This window comes from Alosa sapidissima, chromosome 5, assembly GCF_018492685.1.
Source record: "Alosa sapidissima isolate fAloSap1 chromosome 5, fAloSap1.pri, whole genome shotgun sequence".
NCBI lineage: Eukaryota > Metazoa > Chordata > Actinopteri > Clupeiformes > Clupeidae > Alosa > Alosa sapidissima.
Genome location: NC_055961.1, coordinates 7607020 through 7628483, shown reverse-complemented (window position 1 = coordinate 7628483; position 21464 = coordinate 7607020). Strand labels below are relative to the sequence as shown.

The 21464-nt window shown below is 45.2% G+C and overlaps 1 protein-coding gene across 6 annotated transcripts in view; it reads right to left on the bottom strand.

Annotated features, from left to right (window-relative positions):
• Positions 1–21464, bottom strand: part of LOC121710093 (collagen alpha-1(XXIII) chain) — a 77557-nt gene that overhangs the window by 6473 nt on the left and 49620 nt on the right. For 2 of the 6 annotated variants that reach the window (XM_042094025.1, XM_042094029.1), the window contains exons 3-21: positions 18969–19004; positions 14971–14978; positions 13799–13825; positions 11514–11540; positions 11219–11245; positions 8918–8944; positions 8633–8659; positions 6093–6164; positions 5282–5398; positions 3778–3804; positions 3594–3620; positions 3416–3469; positions 3170–3232; positions 1875–1919; positions 1585–1662; positions 1383–1418; positions 1156–1200; positions 937–1026; positions 355–408 (exon numbers count right to left, since the gene is read on the bottom strand). In XM_042094025.1, coding sequence (XP_041949959.1) covers positions 355–408; positions 937–1026; positions 1156–1200; positions 1383–1418; positions 1585–1662; positions 1875–1919; positions 3170–3232; positions 3416–3469; positions 3594–3620; positions 3778–3804; positions 5282–5398; positions 6093–6164; positions 8633–8659; positions 8918–8944; positions 11219–11245; positions 11514–11540; positions 13799–13825; positions 14971–14978; positions 18969–19004 — 887 coding nt within the window. Of the gene's footprint in view, positions 1–354; positions 409–936; positions 1027–1155; positions 1201–1382; positions 1419–1584; positions 1663–1874; positions 1920–3169; positions 3233–3415; positions 3470–3593; positions 3621–3777; positions 3805–5281; positions 5399–6092; positions 6165–6564; positions 6631–8632; positions 8660–8917; positions 8945–11218; positions 11246–11513; positions 11541–13798; positions 13826–14970; positions 14979–18968; positions 19005–21464 lie in introns of all 6 variants that reach the window. The other 4 variants (XM_042094026.1, XM_042094030.1, XM_042094028.1 and 1 more) reach the window with 4 other exon arrangements.

Genomic DNA, 21464 nt, shown 5'->3' with positions numbered 1-21464 from the left:
GATAAAAACACAATTTGATGTCTTTACGGTTCACTAGTTGCAAGTGGAACTGTTATATAAAAGCAATATAACACTCATGGTCATGGTGTTGGTAAAGGTCACACCTACGGCTGTGGTTATCTGCTGCCAAACCACAGCTGTGGGGATATCCTTTACCAACCCAACTCTCACTTGTTCCATATTGCTTAAATATAGCAGAGAGAGAGAGAGAGAGAGATTTAAAAAGGCCATAACACCTGTCTGATTTCCCATTGTTATGTAACTTAAGCTTGGCAAGCATGTATGTAAACAAGCCATGGCACCATTCCCATTCAGTGTGTTTTCCCTGTACAGGTGATGACATGCTATTCTTACCAGGTTGTCCTGAATCCAGGCGTCTCCTTTCTCTCCTTTTTGGCCATCCATACCCTGACAAAGTGATGCAAGTATGTCAATACTATGGCAAGTCAAATCTTTTTTAAATGAAATGGGTGGTCAAATTATAATGACCAAACAGGCTGTGTTGGTTCACACTCTAGCAATTTTTCACATAGATCTTTGTTTCCCAGAGGTCACCGAGTACTGTTGGCTAAATGGCAAAAAAATACTGCAGCTAACAGCTAGAGCAGGCAGCTACAGTGCTACACTTTGGGGGCATGATTTTAAAAATTGCCGGAATTCTCCTTTAAGGAAACACAATGTGTCCTCTGGCAGGCCCACTCTCACACAGTTTCAAATGCTGCCACCTTACACAAAATCTCTCTAAACATATGACAGGTACATTTGTGTGCATTTGTGGGTTATTGCATTGCTTCCATATGTTCCATATAGTTTTAGTTTGTATGCAACATACTTTGCTCTTTGTCAGTTGCTCTGTGTATGTAAGCATGTATGCATATATGTATGTATATATGCACATATGAATGTATATGTGTTGTGTATAATCAGCAGACTCACCGACGGGCCAGACAGCCCCATCTCCCCCCTCTCTCCTTTCTCCCCAGGGTTCCCTGGCCTCCCGTCCTCTCCCCTCTCGCCCTGCGGGCCCTGTGGAGGAGGAGAAGGCCCATTTCCATTCACATTTCAAACACGCCTCTAGCAAGTCCTACTCGGTAAGTTCATGCTGAATGATAATCATGGTGGGCGCAGGTCAGATATGGTCAGATATTACTCCACCTGTGCTCCATCTGCTCCGCGTAGGCCAGGGTAGCCGTCTTCTCCCTGCAAGAGCGATACAAACAAACACACATGTGACAAGCATTACCACATCACTTGCAATCATATGTCCAGACCCACTGCATTCAAACTAAACACGCGCAGAGGGAGGGGTGGTGCCACAAACATCAGTTGTACTGCCTCGTGTCTTGTCAAACTAAATATCTGTAGAGACAGGGTGGTCTTGCCTTGAGTCCTGGTTCTCCCGGCGGCCCTGGAGCTCCCTAAAGGGAAACAGGGACATATTTGCATGACATTTGTAGACAATGGACGTGAACACACAAAAGCAAAAGATGCATACTGTGCACATGTGCAGTGCATATGAATGCTTTGTTTGTACAACGGAATACAAATTCCATCCCAGAATACCAGCTTTCCATAGTAACTGACCCTCAGAGCGTGGAAGAGTTCTCCAGTGAGGTCAATTCCCTCGGATGAACCAGGGGCTCCTTTTTCTCCAGGTAAACCCTACACAGACAAGAGATGGAGTTAAGCCAAACATCCAGGTACTTAACACACAAACACACATACATACGGTGTACAAAAATATACAAAAGTACACAAAGGGAGAACTACACACAAACACACAAATACGATGTACAAAACATACACAAAGGGAGACCTGCACACAAACACACAAATACGATGCACAAAATACACACACAGAGAGTATTACACACCATAATTCCTTGAGGCCCCTGCTCTCCAAAATCACCCTTCTCCCCCTGTAGAGATATCACCACATTATGTATATACACCAGACATATGCTTACTATCACACGCTAATCCTCTGTCAGATGCCATTAAAGCATAAGCAATGCTTATCTGGATATTTGTTAAACCTGGAAGCAGGGCTCACTCAATATTCTGGACCAAACGTATGACTTAGTATCAGAAAAAAAGAGAAAGAGTTGCACTTTAAATGAACTAATTAATTTATTAGAATTTCATTGATTCATAGATTTCAGTGTCAGATGTGTTTCGGTCTAGTGCCTTATGTGTAGCCTGGATGCCAGCCGAACTTAGCCCCGCCCACAACATTTGAGGTGGGGAAGTTTGGTCTGGACTTGTTCCATTGTGGAGCAACTAGGCCCGGACCAGAGCTGTTCTGACCAATCAAATTGGGCTTTGTACGATGATGGACAGAGCAACAGTGCACTGAGCACGCTTAGGTTGATTTTGTTTGCAACAAAAACGCTGTTGCTAGAAGCTAGACAGACAGCTTCTAAGACGCTGTTAACACATAGGGAAATTTCCATGCGATTTGGCCTTTTATTTACACGAAAACAGAGGTTTTATCACTGAAATAGACTATTTCTGAAAACTCAGTGCCAAAGTGGATATTTGGGAAAACTCCAGTTTCACCTTCATCAAGGGGAAACAGTGTTTTTGCATTGAGACATGTCGTTCCCTCGTTTGTTTGAAATCTCTGATTGACCACCTTCCCCAGCTGTTTTTAGCATCGGTATGAACAGAATTATTTTTAAAAGGAAGGAGCGGAAATATCAGTTTTTCCGAATAGCCTACCCTGCTACGTGTTTCGTTGTCTTAGATTTCGCTTCCGGGTGTTGTACAAAATATTGACAGCGCAATAACTTTGAAAAACGACCAGAAAAAAATGTTAAGGCATTTGTGGAGAAGAAAGATGGTTCGGGTGTTCTTCCTACAGCTCACGTTAAGCTATTTCGTTGCTCTGATTGGTTAGGACCATCCAATTAAGCGCAAAGGCATTTTCCCCACTGTATCAGTTGAAACACGCCCCATAATCATGTCCCAATGGAGCAGTATCAGACTCATATTCTGACTAGAATTTGAGTATGACGACGTCAGGCTACCTTCTGTGCAAAAGATTCTTTTCTAGTTTTTTTTTTTTTTGTTGCTAAACCTCATCCCCTCATTCTGTTCCTAAACCTCACCAGATGCTGAGCCCTGCTGATTATGTGATACTCTGATGGCAGACAGGCCGGTAGCTCACCTTCATCCCTGGGAGCCCGTCGATGCCCTTCTCTCCAGGACCACCCGACATGCCAGGTTCTCCCTGCACATCCCCATCAGGAGACAAAGACAACACATGAACTCATGACGACCACTGACCAGTACTGTGACCAGGGAACACACACTGATACTGGGGCTCTAGACTTCTCAGTTCTTACAGAAGAAATGCTCTGGATTTTACTATAAATATTCGTTATATTCGTCACAGCAGACCAGACAACAGTACCTTTATTCCTGGAGGTCCCTGTGGCCCTGGCCCGCCATCTTCACCGTCATCACCCTGAAAGCACATACACATTTCAAGTCACCTTGAGAGAGTGTGTGAAAGAGTCTGCACGCATGTGTCTATGTGTGCATGCACTATTACATGTGGCTATTGTATTAAGTGTATTTGAGTTGCTGACCTGAATGCCTGGGAGCCCTCTTGGTCCCTGTTAAAGGTTAGAATTTTAAGTTAAAATCTATTCTATAGCATTCTATTCTAACCCTATGTTGTCCTAACTACATACATTATATTAATAGAAATGTTAATAAATAAAATATGCTGTATGTGAGTAGTAAAGAGGTAAAGAAAACACAAAATGTCACCTCAATGCCATCACGTCCGGGAGGTCCCTGTGAAAGACAGATGAAGGTTTAAAACACCTCACATGAATGTGAACAGTTATGAGGAGTAATTTCTTTCAATAACCACTAGGGGTCAGTATACAGCTTGGTTGTGGGTCTGCTCGGTGAAATACTGCTGAGTTGTGGGCTCCTATGTCCTTGCCTCACATTCTTTTGTAGTTAAGCACAATTTACCTCACAAGTTAAACAGACAAAAAACAACAACTTCATAGCAGAATGAAATGTTAAGCCCTCTCTTCCCGTCATAAATTCTTTGGCCTGTTTGCCCGAAAACACAAACACAAAGCCTCTCTAAACTCTCCCAGCATTAAAACAGCAAGCACTACACTCTGAGTAGCCTTAAAGGGAAAGTCTCTCTCCCTTTAAACAGGCGTCCTTTAATGAAAATATGCTTTTCGATGATGAGAGGTCCCACCAAATGATTTACATCCTCAAGTCAAAACTCTTTAAGACAAAGATATTACATCACTATCTTCCACATCAGAAGAGGCATTTGATGTCCTTGGAAAATATGTCATATAGACACTTCAAATAGTATAACAGGCTATGCTTCACTCGCATGCATATGGTCTAATGATGAGACTTGGTGACAGGTCTCAACGCATTGAATTATGGGATGGGCTTCAAAGCCTGCTGGGACACTAGAGTCTGGGTTGTAAATAAATCTCTGCGACGTCAGAGTGTCTTTTCTGTTAACACCACGCGTCTGGTGAGAAGCAACAGGCTCAGCCATCAGCCCTCTCAAGCTGCTAATGAGGTGGTTTCAGTGAGCTTAGATAAACACAATTAAGGGACACAACAACAGGAAATGGCCTTTGAGCCTGGCTGACCCTGGAACATCTGCTCTCAATGTGAACGCCAGCTTTGAGCTGTCGCATCTGTGGTATCCCGGGCTGTGTGTGCGGAGCCTTTTGGGTTCAGTGCTTGACAGACACGGGACAGGGGAGGAGAGGGGCGAGTTTGGGTGGGGGTGGGGGGGTTTGGGTGTAGAACTTGCTCATTGGAACTTGCTCATTGGTTCCCTTCCAAGAGTGATGGAGCAGTGGGTTTCTTGGTCTGGTCGGTATGTCTGGGCGGCAGGGATCTGTATGGCTCACTGATAAGACATGTGTGTGGATTGGAGGGACAGGCTGGATGTGTTTAATCGTAGTAACTAATGGTGAGTCATTAGGCTCGAGTGAGAGTCACCTCCCTCTCTGGCGCTGCAGCACCTGGTGAGTGTATGTGTGTGTGTGTGTGTGTGTGATGGATTGTGTGATGGATTGTGTGAGGGTGTGTGTGTGAGGAGTGTGTGTGTGTGTGTGTGTGTGTGTGTGTGTGTGTGTGTGTGTGTGTGTGTGTGTGTGTGTAAGTGAGTGTGTGTGCATGTGTGTGTGTTGTGTGTGCGTGAGTGAGTGTGTGACTCATCGATGAGTGAATAAGACCTTCTGTCCCTAAGATAAACACATCCTGGGACGGTACGTACCGGCTCGCCAGGGAACCCCCTCGGTCCATCCCTCCCGGTGTTCCCAGGCGGTCCCCTGGGGCCTGGGGTTCCTGGGGGCCCTGGAGGGCCCGGGGGCCCCACTTGGCCTTGGTCTCCCTAACATAACAACATTAGTGTGGGTGGGTGGATGTGTGGGTGGCGAAAATGCAGGCACCAAAACAACACATCAAAATGAGTCACAATTTCATGCTCAAATGTAATAATCATATATTGGTAACAATAAAAAAACAGCTGCATGCGTGTCATTTGTATTTCAGCTGGGCCTTTTCTAAGTCACGTGATGGCAGAAGCAGAGGCTGGGGGACGTTTGCCAAACCCAATGTGTTAAATACAGTCCAATGTGGCTGGAAAACTGAAAATTTTGCGGTTGATTGTTATGGCATTATACATAAATAACTTTTGCCCAATTACATTACAAAAGGGCACTTGCGTTGACAAGAGAAAAGACTATTTTTATTCTTTTGGTGAGGCAGGTTTATACTTTTCTTAACAACCATAAAACAAAGCAATTCATTTGAATGGCCTTTATGAGAAGGGGTTTTTAACTTTTCCAACTTTCAGCCTTAAGTTTTAATTGGAAACAGACAGGGGTCCCAACAGAAAAAAGTTATAAAAGAACTTATAACAGTAATTGGAAAGGCCAGGAGAAAGAAAACATGCATGATTTGAGCAGAATAGAGAGAGAAATAGAAAGTGAGAGAATAGGGAAAGAAAGAAAGAGAGAGAGAGAGAGAGAGAGAAAGACAGATAGTGTAAGATACAGCCGAGGCATGCAACAGGCTTGCTCTACCTTCAGAAGGCGCCTTGGAAAAACATGCTGGTCACCTGAAAGAAAGCCGTGGTCATGTCGAGGGAAGACCATCTAGAGCCCAGAAGCAGAGGAAGAGAGAGAGAGAGAGAAAATGGAAGAAAGGAAGAAAAACAAAACAACAAAAGGCTGAAAACAAAAGGCGTCTAGTGAAAAGAGGACAGTTGTGACTGACACACCCTTCTCCTCACCACAAGAAGAGGAAAAGCAAAAGCAAAGGAAGAGTCTGAAAGGAAGAAGAGATGAGAGGAGGCTGCGGGACCCCATCAAAGACCTGCAAAACCAGAAGCCTTCAGAGGGGGCCTCCGTGGACCCCAGCACAGATCTGCTAGTGTCACGGCTTTGGAGACAGACAGCTCTGTGTGTGTGTGTGTGTGTGTGTGTGTGTGTGTGTGTGTGTGTGTGTGTGTGTGTGCAGGGGAGGGGGGCAAGGGGTGGCGTACGAGGAACAAACCTTCATAGGAATCTGATTATTGTCTCTATTGTACAGGCCTGCAGAGATGGGGTACGCAGGAGGTCCCTGGGAATAGAAGGGTGGGGGTAACAAGAGAGGACAGGGTGGGGGAGAGCAGGGCAGACAATAAGGTAGTAAGAGGATTGGGTGGATGGGTGGATGGATGGATGGGTGGATGGATGGATGGATGGATGGATGGATGGATAGATATATGGAGAGATAGAGAGATGGATTGATGGAGTTTGAGGTGGGGGCAGAGAAGGCCAGGGGGGTATAGTGCAGGGCGAGGAGAGAGCAGGGTGGGGGGATATGATGGGACATGATGACAGATGCAGAAGCAGTGGGAGAGAGACACTGTTTACTCAAGCATTAGGTGAGGCCGATGGTGGGGGCCAGCAGTTCAGAGCAAAATGTGACAATCCGAATATCACAGCTCAACGTGACTTCCATTTCCATAGGACTAAATTGCAGCGCTGACCACTCTAACTGTCACAACAGCATGCGTCTGGAGATGCCACACTTCTCCCACGGAGCCTGGAGGAGCTGGCGCAGCGGAAGACGCACATAATGGCCATGAGGTTTGCATTGGGGCCGTGGTTTTTGCTCGGATAGTTGTGGTCGAGGAGAGTAAAATCACATTTTCCCCGGAGTGATTTTTCTCTCTGCACTCTCTTCCCACCAGTGACACTGGTTATTGAGCGCAGTTCACAATAGTGATGATGGAACCCAGAACACAGCGGTCTGGGCCGACATCCACATGGCTGTTGTGTTGCGACGCTCAGACCTGGAGCAATCAAGCTCGCCTATCAGCCCACATTCTCTCTGCATCCATCCCAAAAATGCGGAATACTGTATGGATGCGAAATGAGCAGAGACAAGTTAAAGATGGGGGAGCTGTGGTGCCCGCGGCTGCAGACTCTGCACCACTTTCGGGTCCAAGCACTGACAGGGACCTTCTTCACTGTCATACACAAATGAAGGCAAAACGCCGCAAAAACACAGTTAAAAAAAGTGAATCCATGAAGCTCAGACCTGGAGTAATTAAGCTTGTGTATTCGCTGACATTCTCCCCTTAGTCATCTTATATTCATGCATTTTAAAAAATGCAGAATGCCGTTTCAATGAGAGACAAACAGACATGGGTTAAAGTATAAGCATATAAGCATGCGCCTGCAGCCGCGGGACGTCAGCACTGACAGTAATGGATGGACGAGGCAGCGCCGACTGACCCTGGGCTGCGCTTAATTTGCTCCATTCAAGGGCGCAGGGGTCAAGTGCGGAGGAAAGGCTACGGGTCCACCTGTTAAGTGCACTTGGGTTACACAACAATTTGCCATCTGTGAGGAGAAAACTCTTTTCAGAGCTCAAAAAACAAAAAAACACTTTAATTGACTGCTTTTTGGGGTAGTCAAAGTTGTGAGGTTCTTCCCATAAGAACTTTTAAGTGATTCCAGGAACTCCCTCCAAGTTACTGTTAAAAAATACGATTTCACAGAAGGCGGACTTCCTCTCATTACTCAGCCCTTTGCACGTATGATTATTAATGGGAAAATTAAGCGCCTTTCTTTCAATACACTCATATGACTTAATGGTTTTGGGGGAGAATTTCCATCGTCAGTGAGTATTGCGTGGACAATATTGCAATGCGAACTATTCAAAGCATTCTTCAGTATAATCAGTTTAAGAGGTGGGCCTGGACGACAGCAACTGTTTTTAATAGAGCCAATTTGGCTCGTGGGCGATGGGGGGCCTACAGGTCACTGCCGTTAAACAGCCTAAATGGCTGGCCCGTGATGGCTAGGGCTGTTATAAATAGAAAACCATTATGACCCTTTTGGTCGAATTCCTGATTGGACACGGACTCTATTTTCTCCCGCTGGGAGGTGGATGGAGAGGGAGAGGTGGGAGTGGTGGAGGGATACGACGCTGTCCGGTGCAGGCTAAGTGATGTGGATAAGTGTGGCTGCTAATGGTCAGAGAGGCTGCTCCCAATGATGACAATGGCAGCTGGGGCCGCATCTCTGCTTGGGTTACCAAAGGGAGGCTGTGCTTAAGGTTGTGCACTCACCCTGGGGCCGATGTCTCCTCGATCACCCTGAGAAAGAGAAGACGAAAGAAAGAAAGAAAGAAAGAAAAAGAATGAAAAAAAAAGAGTCAGTTTTGGCCAATCGGATTTGACACAGGCACCACACAAATGACATCTAATTCGATCCTGTGTTCTTCAGAGAGGCCATTGTTCCACTTGCTTGTAATGTCGAGGGTCTGGTCTTCATTATGCCCAAACGTTTATTACAGTGCTTTTATAGTGGGGTGCACTGCACAGTAATGCACATGGACAGATTTCATAACGTACCTTTTCTCCTTTGGTTCCTGGCAAACCCTGGCAACAGAGGAAATCAACAGCGGGATCAGGAGTTAGACTCACATGAAAGGATCAAATCTTGAACCTATCCCACCCCCACCCCCCCCCTCCTCCAAAATCCTTTGTTTCAAAAGAGCAGTTTCATGGTTCTTTTCAAAATTAGCACACTGGACAAGTGAACTGTTATTTTTATAACATGACAATCCTTTCTCATTGCTCAAGCCAAGATCTCAAAGCCCTTACCTAGGAACATGGTGCACAGAAAAAGATGATTCGGTGACTATCTGCGAGAGCGTGATGCATACACAGTCAGTTTGCAGGCACATTTGAGCCTCAGCTCTCTCCTGATTGCAATTAATCCTGTGAAGTCATGGACGCTCGTGGCCCGGGGGCCTGATGTGGACGCATGTGGGGATTGAGCTGAAGTACATCTGCTGATACTGTCTTTGAAAATGAGCGGGCCTCTCTGCTTCACCGCCTCTGACAGCTCTCTGACATATGGACAGCATTTAAAAATGTTTCAGAATGCAGGGGCTGTTGTTTCAGGCCCTTGCCGTTCCGAATGCATTTTCCCATGTGTTAACTAAAGCCCCTGAAAAGCCCAGTCCATACGCTTAGATCACTCACGTCAGAGAGAGATCTCTTACACATGAAGGGAGTGCTAATGTAATGACTTCACGTTAAAATAGCAGTACAGTATTTGAATTTGAAGAATGAATTTGACGATTCAAAAAACAGTTGCCTATAAAAAATGTGTCTCATTGTCGTTTTTTTGAGGGCAGTTAAATAACTCAGTGCACATCTAGCGAAGTGGGAATAAAGCTGTTTGTCTTCTTGCTCGCATGACAGCCACAAAACACGACCCGTTTTCTGTGCCTTAGAGCGATTATAACCTGTTTATGAGGATCTTCTGGTTTCTATGTGTAAACTCTCACTGTTAATGTGATTTTAAAGAGCCCCCTTCCAAGTTTGAAACACTTCATTTATTTTAGTGTGTGTGAGTGTGTGTGTGTGTGTGTGTGTGTGTGTGTGTGTGCATGTGTGAGTGTGTGTGTGTGTGTGTGTGTGTGAGTGTGTGTGTGTGTGTGTGCATGTGTGTGTGTGTGTGTGTGAGTGTGTGTGTGTGTGCATGTGTGTGTGTGTGTGTGTGTGTGTGTGTGTGTGTGTGTGTGTGTGTGTGTGTGTGTGTGTGTATGTGTGTGTGTGTGTGTGTGTGTGTGTGTGTGTGTGTGTGTGTGTGTGTGTGTGTGTGGGACACTCCATCGTTTGCTCAAGCCATTCCTCTTAGGCCCCTCCGATGTAAACACATATGCGTATGGCAGAGCGATTAATCTGGAGACTGGATTAAGACTAGCCTTGAGAGACTGCAGCAGAGAGAACTGAGACACAAAGCAGAGTTGGTGTTGATCTCGTCAAGGGGAAGTTTTGGTCAAGTGGCTTATCACTACTGAGTGTGTTAACTTGAAAATCCTTCTATTCTCGCGCGGTTTTGGATGTTCTCGTGTTCATGATGTTCTGATTTTCCTGATGTTCCACGCTGACACATTCTGGGTAGAGCAGTGACTACAGGACTGTTTGAGATTATACTAAACCAACAATACCCCTGAGATCTGTCTAACTACTGGCAGAATGATGCTGCAGATGCATTTACTGTTGGACCAGCAACACAGTGGAATGTCAGTGGATATGACACAAGTAATTTGCATATTTCGGTGGCTGTATTGTGGAAGTGCACTGGTTTACTTATGGAATTTTCAGCACTCAAGCCAACCTAAGTCTGTAATTTTGTGTATTTTGTGTTCAGAGAACACAAAGGTTGCCCAAGCACGAAAAATATTTTTTTACAATTACCAGTATCAGCCCATTTGGTTGCTTTCAAATAACTAATAAAGTATTGTTGATGTACAATTACAACTTGGACTTCTGGCTCCCAAATTCCTGAAACACATCCATGCTGGCTGAAATAGTGCATAACAAATTAGACTGAGAAGGAGAACTCAGGGTGATATTTAGACCTGCAACTCTACAGCCCAGAGAGCATTGTGATTATGAGCTAACTAGTATGCGATAACCGATAAATAACTTCTGACATATTGTGTATATCCTGGAGCAAAAGATAAGTTGGTCAAACACATGTTGTTGTTGTTCCACCATCTGCCTGAGAACATATTCCATTTGCTTTTTCCCAGTATCTGGTTCAATGACTATGTTTACATAAACTCTGCCATTCGCAAAGCACTTACAACAACTTTGCCTAGAACAACTCTGACAAAGGAAAAGAGACTCACATACCTGGCTTCCCTTTGGTCCAGGTATGCCCTAATAACAGCAGAAGAGAAAAAAAGAGGTTTTTGACATTTAGAGAGAGGGAGAGAAAAACCCCCCCATAAACACTGAATTTTGCGCCTCTAGCAGCTCGGCGGCCCGTGGCCCTGCGTTCGAAAACCTCTCGGTGACACATATATCTGTCACAGCCGGGCTATGAACTGACCGAGCAGACAGCAGAAACAGCCCCTCTATTATACCCCATTTAACACGTTATTCTGTGCCTTAATCTGACAGTGCGATGACAGATGTGGATACTCACTGGCTTCCCGTCCATGCCGAGAGGGCCCTGGATGGAGAGAGAGAGAGAGAGAGAGAGAGAGGGATAAAGGACGCACCCGTTATGACAGGAGTCCAGAGAATCACATGCCTCTTGGGGGCTTCCCCATTAAGAGGTCATCTAAGAACACTCACATCTGCACACTGTCAGCAAGACCGTGGCTGTCGTAACACGTTCCCACAACTGCTCGGACCCAGCAAAGGGTCTCAGATTCCACTACTTAAGGGATTACTTTGCCTAACTGCACCCCCCCTCCCCTTTAAATACACATGTATACAGAAAAACATAATGCAGGGCAGAAACAAGCACAAGGTAAGCGTGCAGTGTTTGTCTTCAGCATGTGTGTTTCTTTGACCTTAAGCCTAAAATGTTCTGTGATCAGGTAGCCATCAGGGAGTCCAGGGCCTGTGGTCTGTGCATGAAAGACATGTGGAGACGTTCCCCAGATGTGTCTGTTTCTGCTCCCCTGACGGGCAGGAACTCAATCGCTTCGGACAGCCCCGCTGACAACGACCACATTGACCTGCCCAGAGCTCCGAGGCCCACATGTACCCCCCCCCCCCCCCAACGAATGGGCAGAGCCCAGAAGACGGCACCAGTTCCGGGTCAGTGTTCACCATGGTTCTTATTAACACACATGTGTTAGGCCACGGAGCGAATCCTCTCTCAACATTTTTTTTTTTAAAAAAAGAACTGAAAAAGTGAATCAAACAAAAGAACAAATAGAGGGCGACTGCAACCAGCGTTGCGTTTGATGTTCAGGAGTCTGGGAGAGTCTGGGAGCGTTTACATCTGTAGGTCCCACCTCACGAACCCAGCCAGGCACATTCATTAGAGGGAGCAGGGAAGGTCGCTGTCCACAGCAATCAAGGTGCTGAAAGGTCTACAGAGACGTGACCCCCACAGGACGCTCTCAACTGGGCAGTGTGTTTGCAAACAGCCAATAACAGTGAATAAACTAAATCAAACGAAAAACATTAAGCTCTCCTTTCAGGGGGGAAACCTGATGATGGACTTGTTCCTTTCTGTTCGGGCTTTTAAGTTTGAAACTTTTTTTGTCCTTTTAACACATCTTGAGTACACTGCAGGCCACCTGCTCTCACTGACCATATTTGTTTGCTTTTTGGGAAACTAAACACTTGAGCTTGCAGTTCACAACACGCATGGCTTGGGTTTGGGGCTACGTCGATTGGGGTCAGTGGATGACCCGTGCCAAGAGCACTGCAGCTGTCAATGCACTTGTGACTGATTCCAAACCGGACTAATGCCTGTCAATAACACAGGGCCTGGACAGTGGAGTGTGCTGTACAGTGAAAGGGAAAGCACGAACACTCTCTCTCTCTCACACACATACACACACACACACACACACACACACACACACACACACACACACACACACACACACACACACACACACACACACACACACACACACACACACACCCAAACGCTAACAGACGCTAGCACATGGTGAGAGCGAGATGGATGTAGTGTTTAGTGATCGCTGCGAAGGGAACTGGAAGTCCAGCTAAGCCCACATGTGGCTACGCACAGCACATCCAGCACCGAGCCGCTCAGCTTGTTATTATTGGAGCCACTTCACAGGCTTTTGCATTTCCCTGTTGATCTTACGGCAGCGCGAGGGCTGCCAAGGCATGCAACCAATTGCATCTGGCCCCCGGTTGTCTGCAGGGGTTGGCTATGCTCTCTGACTGTTCCCTTGCTTTTATGATATCGGGAATTAACGTTTTCTGGAGCAACAGCCATAATGCTGATGCATGGACGCAGAAACGTATGGCCTGTTGATGGAAAACATGCGACATGCCGATGCTTCCCTGTTAATTGTCAAATCCTAGATGTAGTCATGTAGCATTTCCTATGTTTTGCAAAATCACACATCATTAAAGCAGCAGGTTTTCTTTCATCAGGGAGACAAATTGCTGAACATTAAAATTATACACTATATATAGAAGAACACTTTTCCACATATGTTGAATGAATTATAATCCCATATGTTGAGACTAGTATAGCAACAGCTCATTTGAACACTCAGCCTGTTAAAGTGTTGTTCTGAACAGAACCACCAGGTGTTGCTCTGTCGCAACACAATGCCATTACTCTAGAAGGGTACTGACCCCAAAAACTAGCACTGCTAGAATTACAACAAGCACAAGTCAAGACAACACTGCAACTAATACTGTTCATGCAGGACAGCAGATGTGAGCTGCGCTTTAATTGAAGGAGGACACTGAAATGGACATTACCGGATAGCCATCCCGTCCTGGCGTTCCCTGGAGGATTACAGTCAACAAAGCAAAACAAGACAAAGACCAGGATTAGGATTACGACACAAATGGATTTTGCTGTTCATAAATATGAGGTAGTAGCATTGTGATGAACGTAGCTGCTTCTGATGTCAACACTAAAGTCGTTATAAAAAAAAACTATACATGAATTAAATCCTAGTACTATATATACATATTGCATCATCATGCATTCATCCTCTTGAACCACATAATGACCATGTTTCCACATGCAAAAAAACCCCTCAACCTCCAAAATCCGCCAGTGGATCCAAAGTGTCAGATTGTGGGATATGTGAACACACTCAGCTGCTCGCTGTATGTGTATTTATGTTTTTATCGTGTTGTGACGACAAATCATCTGCGAAAGCCATAACATGTTGGCTTGAGATGTAGAGAGAGAGATCTGGTCCTCTGTGGTGTCATAAAGTTCCCAGTTGCAGCCGAGAGCAGTGGTTCATAAGGGACAGAGACATCTGTGTCTCAGGGAGAGAGAGCTGTGTCTGTGGCCTACATGCACCCCACTGATGCCTCTATTTTGTCGTTCTTTCATCTGCAGTTCCCATAAAAGCAGCACATAATCAATCCTGAAAGCGAGAGTGACAGGACTCCATCTCAGCGTGGCCAAGGACTATGCCATTTAAGGTGGCGACCATTCAAGGCTGTGCGGTAACTCCACCAATTGACACATGGTCCAAGGACTTCCGCAGGAATGCTTTTACTCGGAGTCATTCTGTCTTTGCCATGAGCTTTTTAAAACACATGATCGCCCACCTGGGATTTATAAAACTAATACTATGTTTCTCAGTAGTTCCAGAATCAGCGCACTGACTTTTCAGTAGCCTACCTCTCAATGTCATTTCACTGGGCACTTGTTATGCATAGAAAACACTTTCACTTTTCATTTTTCAAATATAACCTAAATATCAGTGTTAGTTGAAAGTGGAGTGGTGGATATGTTTGATGAGGCGTTGACAGCAGCTTTGCCAGAAGCGGTATGATGGTGGGTAATGACGCGTAACCACCCACGGTTCTCACCAGATCAGAGCCCAGTGGATGTGGATTTAAAAAACACAAACAAACCAAAAAGTATTTGTTCTACGTTACCAAGACGACCACGGCAAGCTACTCACAGGTGTTCCTGAAACACAAGAAGCAAAGAAATGCAGACATTACAGTGGGGCAATATACATGCACAAATGTGGCTGGTAACCTTGATTAAAAGACTGATCAAGACAAATCTGCACAGCATTCTGCTTTGTAACTGGTTCTCATGATTATCAAACAACAAAGTAGCAAAATACAGCATGCAGAAGGACACAGACACAGTGCACATGTCAGGATTCCATCCCGTCATACTGTATGACCTACAGTACAGATATAACAGCATTATCTTTATAGGCAGTGGTTTATATGCACTCTGGGTTTTAACACATATTGATCTAGCTATCTGTTTAGCTGTTCTCAGATACCTAGATTGACTAGAGAGATTTTAACAAGAATATTTAGGCTGGTAATTATACCTGGCGCACAGATTTCAATCATGCCTAAATCAAATGTATACCGGTACATGGTATATAATGGCGTTATTGGATTTGACTCATTGATTGATGAGAATGACTTACTGTATCAATATCATCAAGCCTCCATGAGGAGAACCACATACGTGTGCACACACATGCACCCACGCACACGCACACACTATTGAATAGCTGTAATATTCTGGGCAAGCCATGTCCAAGCCTCACTGTGGACAGAGCGGCTGGTGTGCAGATCCACATGGTAATTGGCTGAAACAGAGCCTTTCATATGCATATGTAGGACCTCCAGCACTCTCACACTATCCTATTCCTCTCCCCAGAAATGGCTGAAATCTCCTCATTATTTCACATCAGTCATCTCAACACAGACCTCCTGGATCTCATGTCTGACCTCAAAATACTTCACATTTGAAACCTCCTGGTGCCTTGTAACTTCCTCCACAACACTGAGGACACATGTGTCAAACTAATCAGCAAGTATCGACATGGATAGCTATTACAATTAAGAGTATGCATTCATTATGGAAAATCCACAATGTTTCTGAAGATATCCATGCATTGACACAGTAAAAATACACACACACACATATATATATATATATATATATATATATATAGGTTCCATTGTCACTCAAATCAATAGGATACAACATGTTGTCCATCACTTTCCCTCTAAAGGACAAGGTTAGGGTAAGGGTTAGACCACTCTTATGTGCATCTTTATGGCATCTCATGTTTAAGTGACTTGGACTAGACCACAGCTATTGCACTTCAACCTCTTAATGGCAGAGCCTCCATCATTCCTGCCAGACCTCCTGTGCAGCTCAATAGCTTCACCCGCCTCACGTCTATTACTTCATAAGTCATTATCTGATTATCTGATCATCTTTATAGGTAGTATTACACAAGCGCTGTCTGTCCCTCACGTCTCACCATAGTTAGCTGACTGAGGATGACTAAGGCATTACTGCGACATATTTGGTTTCAGCTCAATTTCCTGATGCCTGAATGCGCTACCATGTTCCGTCAAGTCCACATCTGCATCAGGAACAGACAAAAATATGCTTGTCCTCAGTATCCCTCTCTGCCTGCATGGGCTTGTTGTGTGGAGGAATGACCACAACCCCATGGCCATCAGGGTCCCTACTGCTGGCTGCATGCCCTGAAGTCAATTTGTTTACAAATGTGTGTTTATGTACTATGATAATGTATGCAATAACACAGCATATGGAGACACAATCTCCTCAATCTTTTTGTAAACTGTTTACGCTGGGTAGAAAGGGTCAAAGGTCACAACTGCTGGATATTTTATCCATCCCAATTGATGCTTTGTTGTGGGAATGGATGTGCCATCGGGCACCACAGAGCAATGCATTTTTTAATAAATGCAAATTAGTTTTTTTTTGTAGTTTTTTTTTTGTTCAACGTTGAGGAATTAGATCCAGGTGCCAAAAGCTCATCCAAAAACATTTGAGCCCAGCATGGAAGCAATGTGTGGGCTGAGGGAGAGCTCTCTTTGGTGCAGCGGAACAAGAGACTGGGCATGAAGCATGCACAGCCTAGCCATACATGACACCAGTTTAGATGAAGCACATATATTAGGAATGTAAAGCTACATTGATGGAAATGAAGTCCTTTCTTCTTCTTCTTCTCTCTCTCTCTTTGTAATCCGCTGGGGAGGGAGGTCATACGTTCACATACTCTCTGTGTCACAGGACATAAAGAGGAGATAGGCGCTAGGCTAGTACGGCGCTAAGATGAGAGCAATTTCCCATGCCTGCTGCATAGTTTCCCCCTTGATCTCTCATCAGAAGAGACAAGAAATGTATGCATGAGACAGTTCAAGGGGGTCTGTCTCTGGTCATATTCAGATGCCTGAGGAGATTTGATATCGCGGTCGGAATGTAACATTGAATAGAGCTTCATGACACTGGGGGCCTAGGGGAGGACTCGGACCCTGGAGAAAATCATGCTATCGGCTAAACAAATGATCCATCTTGCACAATGACCAATGACACCCAGAAGATAAGCTGTTTTCTGGTCTCTTACATTTTGTCATTCAATCCATCATGGAAACAACTGGATTGTGATTGTGTGTGTGTGTGTGTGTGTGTGTGTGTGTGTGTGTGTGTGTGTGTGTGTGTGCGTCCATCCTGGAGAGCGTATGGTATGTGTGTGTGCGTGTGCGTGTGCGTGTGTCTGTGTGTGTGTGTGTGTGTGTGTGCGTCCATCCTGGAGACCGCATGGTCAATTGGATGTAAAAACAGGTCGTTTTCAGCAGATCAAACCGGGCCACAGACAGCAGGGGAGGTGCTGCAGGGGAGCTTTTTTATGGAGATGTCGCTGTGATTTTTGGAGCCTGTCAAATGCCCCCCCCGTTCCCCCAAGCCCCCTGTCATGACAGCCAAAGAAATCAAACACAGAACAAAGACACAGTTCTTCTCCGTTTGTGCTTGCTCCAGTGAGTATTAGTGCAGTCTTGTTCAGGTCTGCATGTGTGTGTGGGGTGGGGTGGGGAGTGGGGGGTTTGGGTGGGGTGGGGGTCCATATCCACGACAACCCCCCCAAAACACACACTGAAGATAATCTCCCCTCCTATCTACACAGCTTCGAACAAGTCAAGTAATGTACATGCAAAACCATAGGTGGTCACAGACTTGGTCTGCTCCCTTCGGTAAATACGGAATAACAGTTAGGGTGTCAGTGCAAATCCCCTGCAGTATCGCCAGACCACCAAGGGAGAAAGACAGCAGGAAGATTTAAGAGCGTTGCCCCCCACCTGTGATACACTAGGAGCGCGCTAATGTACATTTGGGTGCCAGATCCCCGAGCCGAGGCTACTGTACAGCCCAGAATGCCCTGCCTGTCGGTTTCACACTCTACTATCACACACAAGCCCTTTCAGAGGCGCTCAGATGTCTGCCGACAATCCATCACCTCGTGGTAAACCTTGACCTGGTCTACAAGATGTTCTTTATTACAATCTCAGTTGGATCTCCGAGCCATCTGATTTGAACCACTCACCTCCAGGCCTGATAGCTTGTGGTCACTCTGGCCACAATGTGATTCAACAAAATGTCTGAGGAACTCAAATAAGCCTACTTGTCTCTCCATTTCTGTCCTTATAAGGATCCGGTTAGTCTAGAACACTATCACCTAAACAATAAGCCTTCATAATGACTCACTGGGAAATTACAAGGGCAGCTTCAACTCTGTGGAGACAAACAGGCTTATGGGCCGACAGGCACTTTCCACTATCTCACCAGCTTAATTCACCAGCCTAGCCCAAACATACACAAACACGCCATGCTTGGGACAAAAGCGAAATTTCCCCAGAATTTATCGCAAAATGTACACAACAGAAAATGGCACAAAACAAGAAGTCATTTATTCAGGACAAGCTCTGTTGTCTGAAATGTTTGTATATGTAAACTGTGATGTGATGAAAATCTCTTTTTCTAATTTCTTTTCTTTGTCGCTATACTCTGCTCATACTAGAATAGAGCACACACAAGAACTTGATTTGTATTTCTCACAGATGTTCAGCAAATGAGCAGTTCAAAGAGAGACAATAAACTCCACCAACTCACCAGGATTGCCTCTTCTACCACGCTTCCCAGGAGGCCCTGTGAGACAAAGAAAAGTGAGAGTAAATACAGGGTAGATTACTTTAATCATTCATTTTGATTTGCTTTGAACATAAGCATATTTCATTTGTGGAAAACAGACGTGACATAATGTGGCTTCACTGTGGACGGCTAACAACACGAGCACTCATAACAGCCATTTGTAATCTGTCAACTTAAAACAATGGCAATGTTTTCTCTTGTCCAGACCAATGGAATATAGCATGTATTTTATTGGTATCTGTCTTTTTGGGAGTCTTTATAACATAAAGTTATTTGAAATCTTTAATTGCCAAAATCTTGAAATACCATAGACTGACGTGCCAAACATTACAAAGGCTATCAGAATCAAAACACTTTTCAGTCTATTGTTTTTGCTCCCACCGCCCCCATTACCCCAACATATTGATAATTCCTCAGCTGACCAGATAACCCAGTTTCCTTGCAAACACAAATGACTGGGGGTGAGCACATTGCATCATTTTGTTTGGGTTTGGCTGTGACTTATGCCAGTTGACAGATAACATAGTCAGATAACTAGACTGCAAAGAGTCAACTAGCCTGCATCACTGAAGTCATCGAGCATGGTTTCAGTCCTATCTCGGCAGTTCACTTGCATTTTATCATCCGCACTGTGGGATATCTCTCATGGTCTTCAAGCACCTAGAACAAGGGGGCGAGGGGGGTCCAGCGTGAGAAAAAAAGGCAGGTCCGCTTCCCATTTGTGGACGCGGCCTGGCTGATTACGCGCGAGACGTCCTGAGGAGTGTCCACGGCGGGCGATAAGAGCTCTTCTGGGAAAGGGCTATTCCTGACGGCCAGAGAGGAAACGTGGTGACCACCTCACGCTTCCCTTCTCAGCTGGAGGACAGCTCCCCTCTGCCAACAATGACATCACGCCAGCCAAGCAAACAAACTAAATTGTTAACACGGCCAGCTCGTCGCATGAGAGACTAAACGGCGTAGAATGGAAGATTTGTTGCTCTGTTAATAACAAGGCATGTCTCGGAACAGACATCCCTGAGGTTTGTTAGGAGCTGGGGGATTTTGCCTTCGGCGTGACTGGGAGCAACAAAAGACGCCAGAAGACGAGAGCCCCTTCGCTTTGATAACGCCTCCCTTTAGATTAGGGCTGAGTGACGGCCAATGAATAGGCGATGAAATCTATAGCATGACATGGGCTACACCCATGAGATCGTGATCAGTCTTGACAAGAGTGGCCGCTGCACTTTGATGTTCACATCACGCCGACTACTCGAAGTGTGCTATCACAAGGCGTGGGTGGGAGCAGTTAAGACATTTCAAACTCAGTTAAGCGCCTAATCACTCCCATCCATGTTTCAAGTCAAATTGCCCTGTAGGTTTATACAGAACTTGTCACGAACCAAAATAAATTGACAGACTGGCAGTCTGACAGAGCTGTTTTCTTTTTGTCCTAGCGTTAATAAATCCGTTATCTGTCTTTACTATCTGGCCTTAGTTCAGAGAGCAAAAGATGGCCACGAGTGATTCAAAGCTAACGCTACCTATTAGACAAAACAATGATACATGGTACACCATGGTCTGCCCAAAACCTGTTGACATAACAGCTATCAATACAAGCTGTAGGTAACACAATCCCTGGCTTTCTCACCTTGCTGACAACTTCAGAGTAGAACAAAAATACTTACTTAAACAATATCTTTACTGTGATAACAGCAGACTAAACAGTGGGTGTAGAAAACCCAACATACAGAACAACACATGACAAGGCCTGACTGGTGTTCTCTATGCAGTGGTAGCTTAATCCACAGCTTTAACTGCTTACCCCTGTTTGATACCATCTCATTGATTATGCTGTTATATTTTTCTTCCTCTAATCCCCTGAGCTAAGCTGGGAGGTTTGATAAGGTAATAGATACCACTGGTCCACTGCTTCAAATCAGTGGAAATCAAACATAGGAATGGCAAGACCTGTGGCCAAACGGGAAAGCTCGGCATTCATAATGGTCTACTCTCCATGTTTTCTTTTAGGCCAAGACTGTTAAACCAGATGCAGGTAAGATGTTGTTGTCGTTAGCCCAACTGCTGGCAGGATAGTGTACTTTTTTTGTTTGACAAGTGCTGCTGTTTGCATTTGCTGCTTGGCCTGCCTCAGCTACACACAAAAGCAGTGAAGTTGGAAAGGCTGCCAGTAAGGTAGGCTGATAAACTTTGTATATTTTTATATGACTGGACTGGCTGTACTCAGGTGTGCTATCTGGAATGTTCTCTGAGCGATGCTCAGCACTGTTTACTAGCTGGTCTGACTTCTTAAGTTGTGTGTTGTGGTCAGCACTGACCCAAAGCACATGTACCATGATGCTGATTGGGGGCAGCGGGGCTTAGGGATTCAGACTGGTGAGTGGGACTGGTTCAATCCCCGATCGGTAGGAGCACTCTCCCTTGTCCACATACACGGCTGGGGTGCCCTTGAGCAAG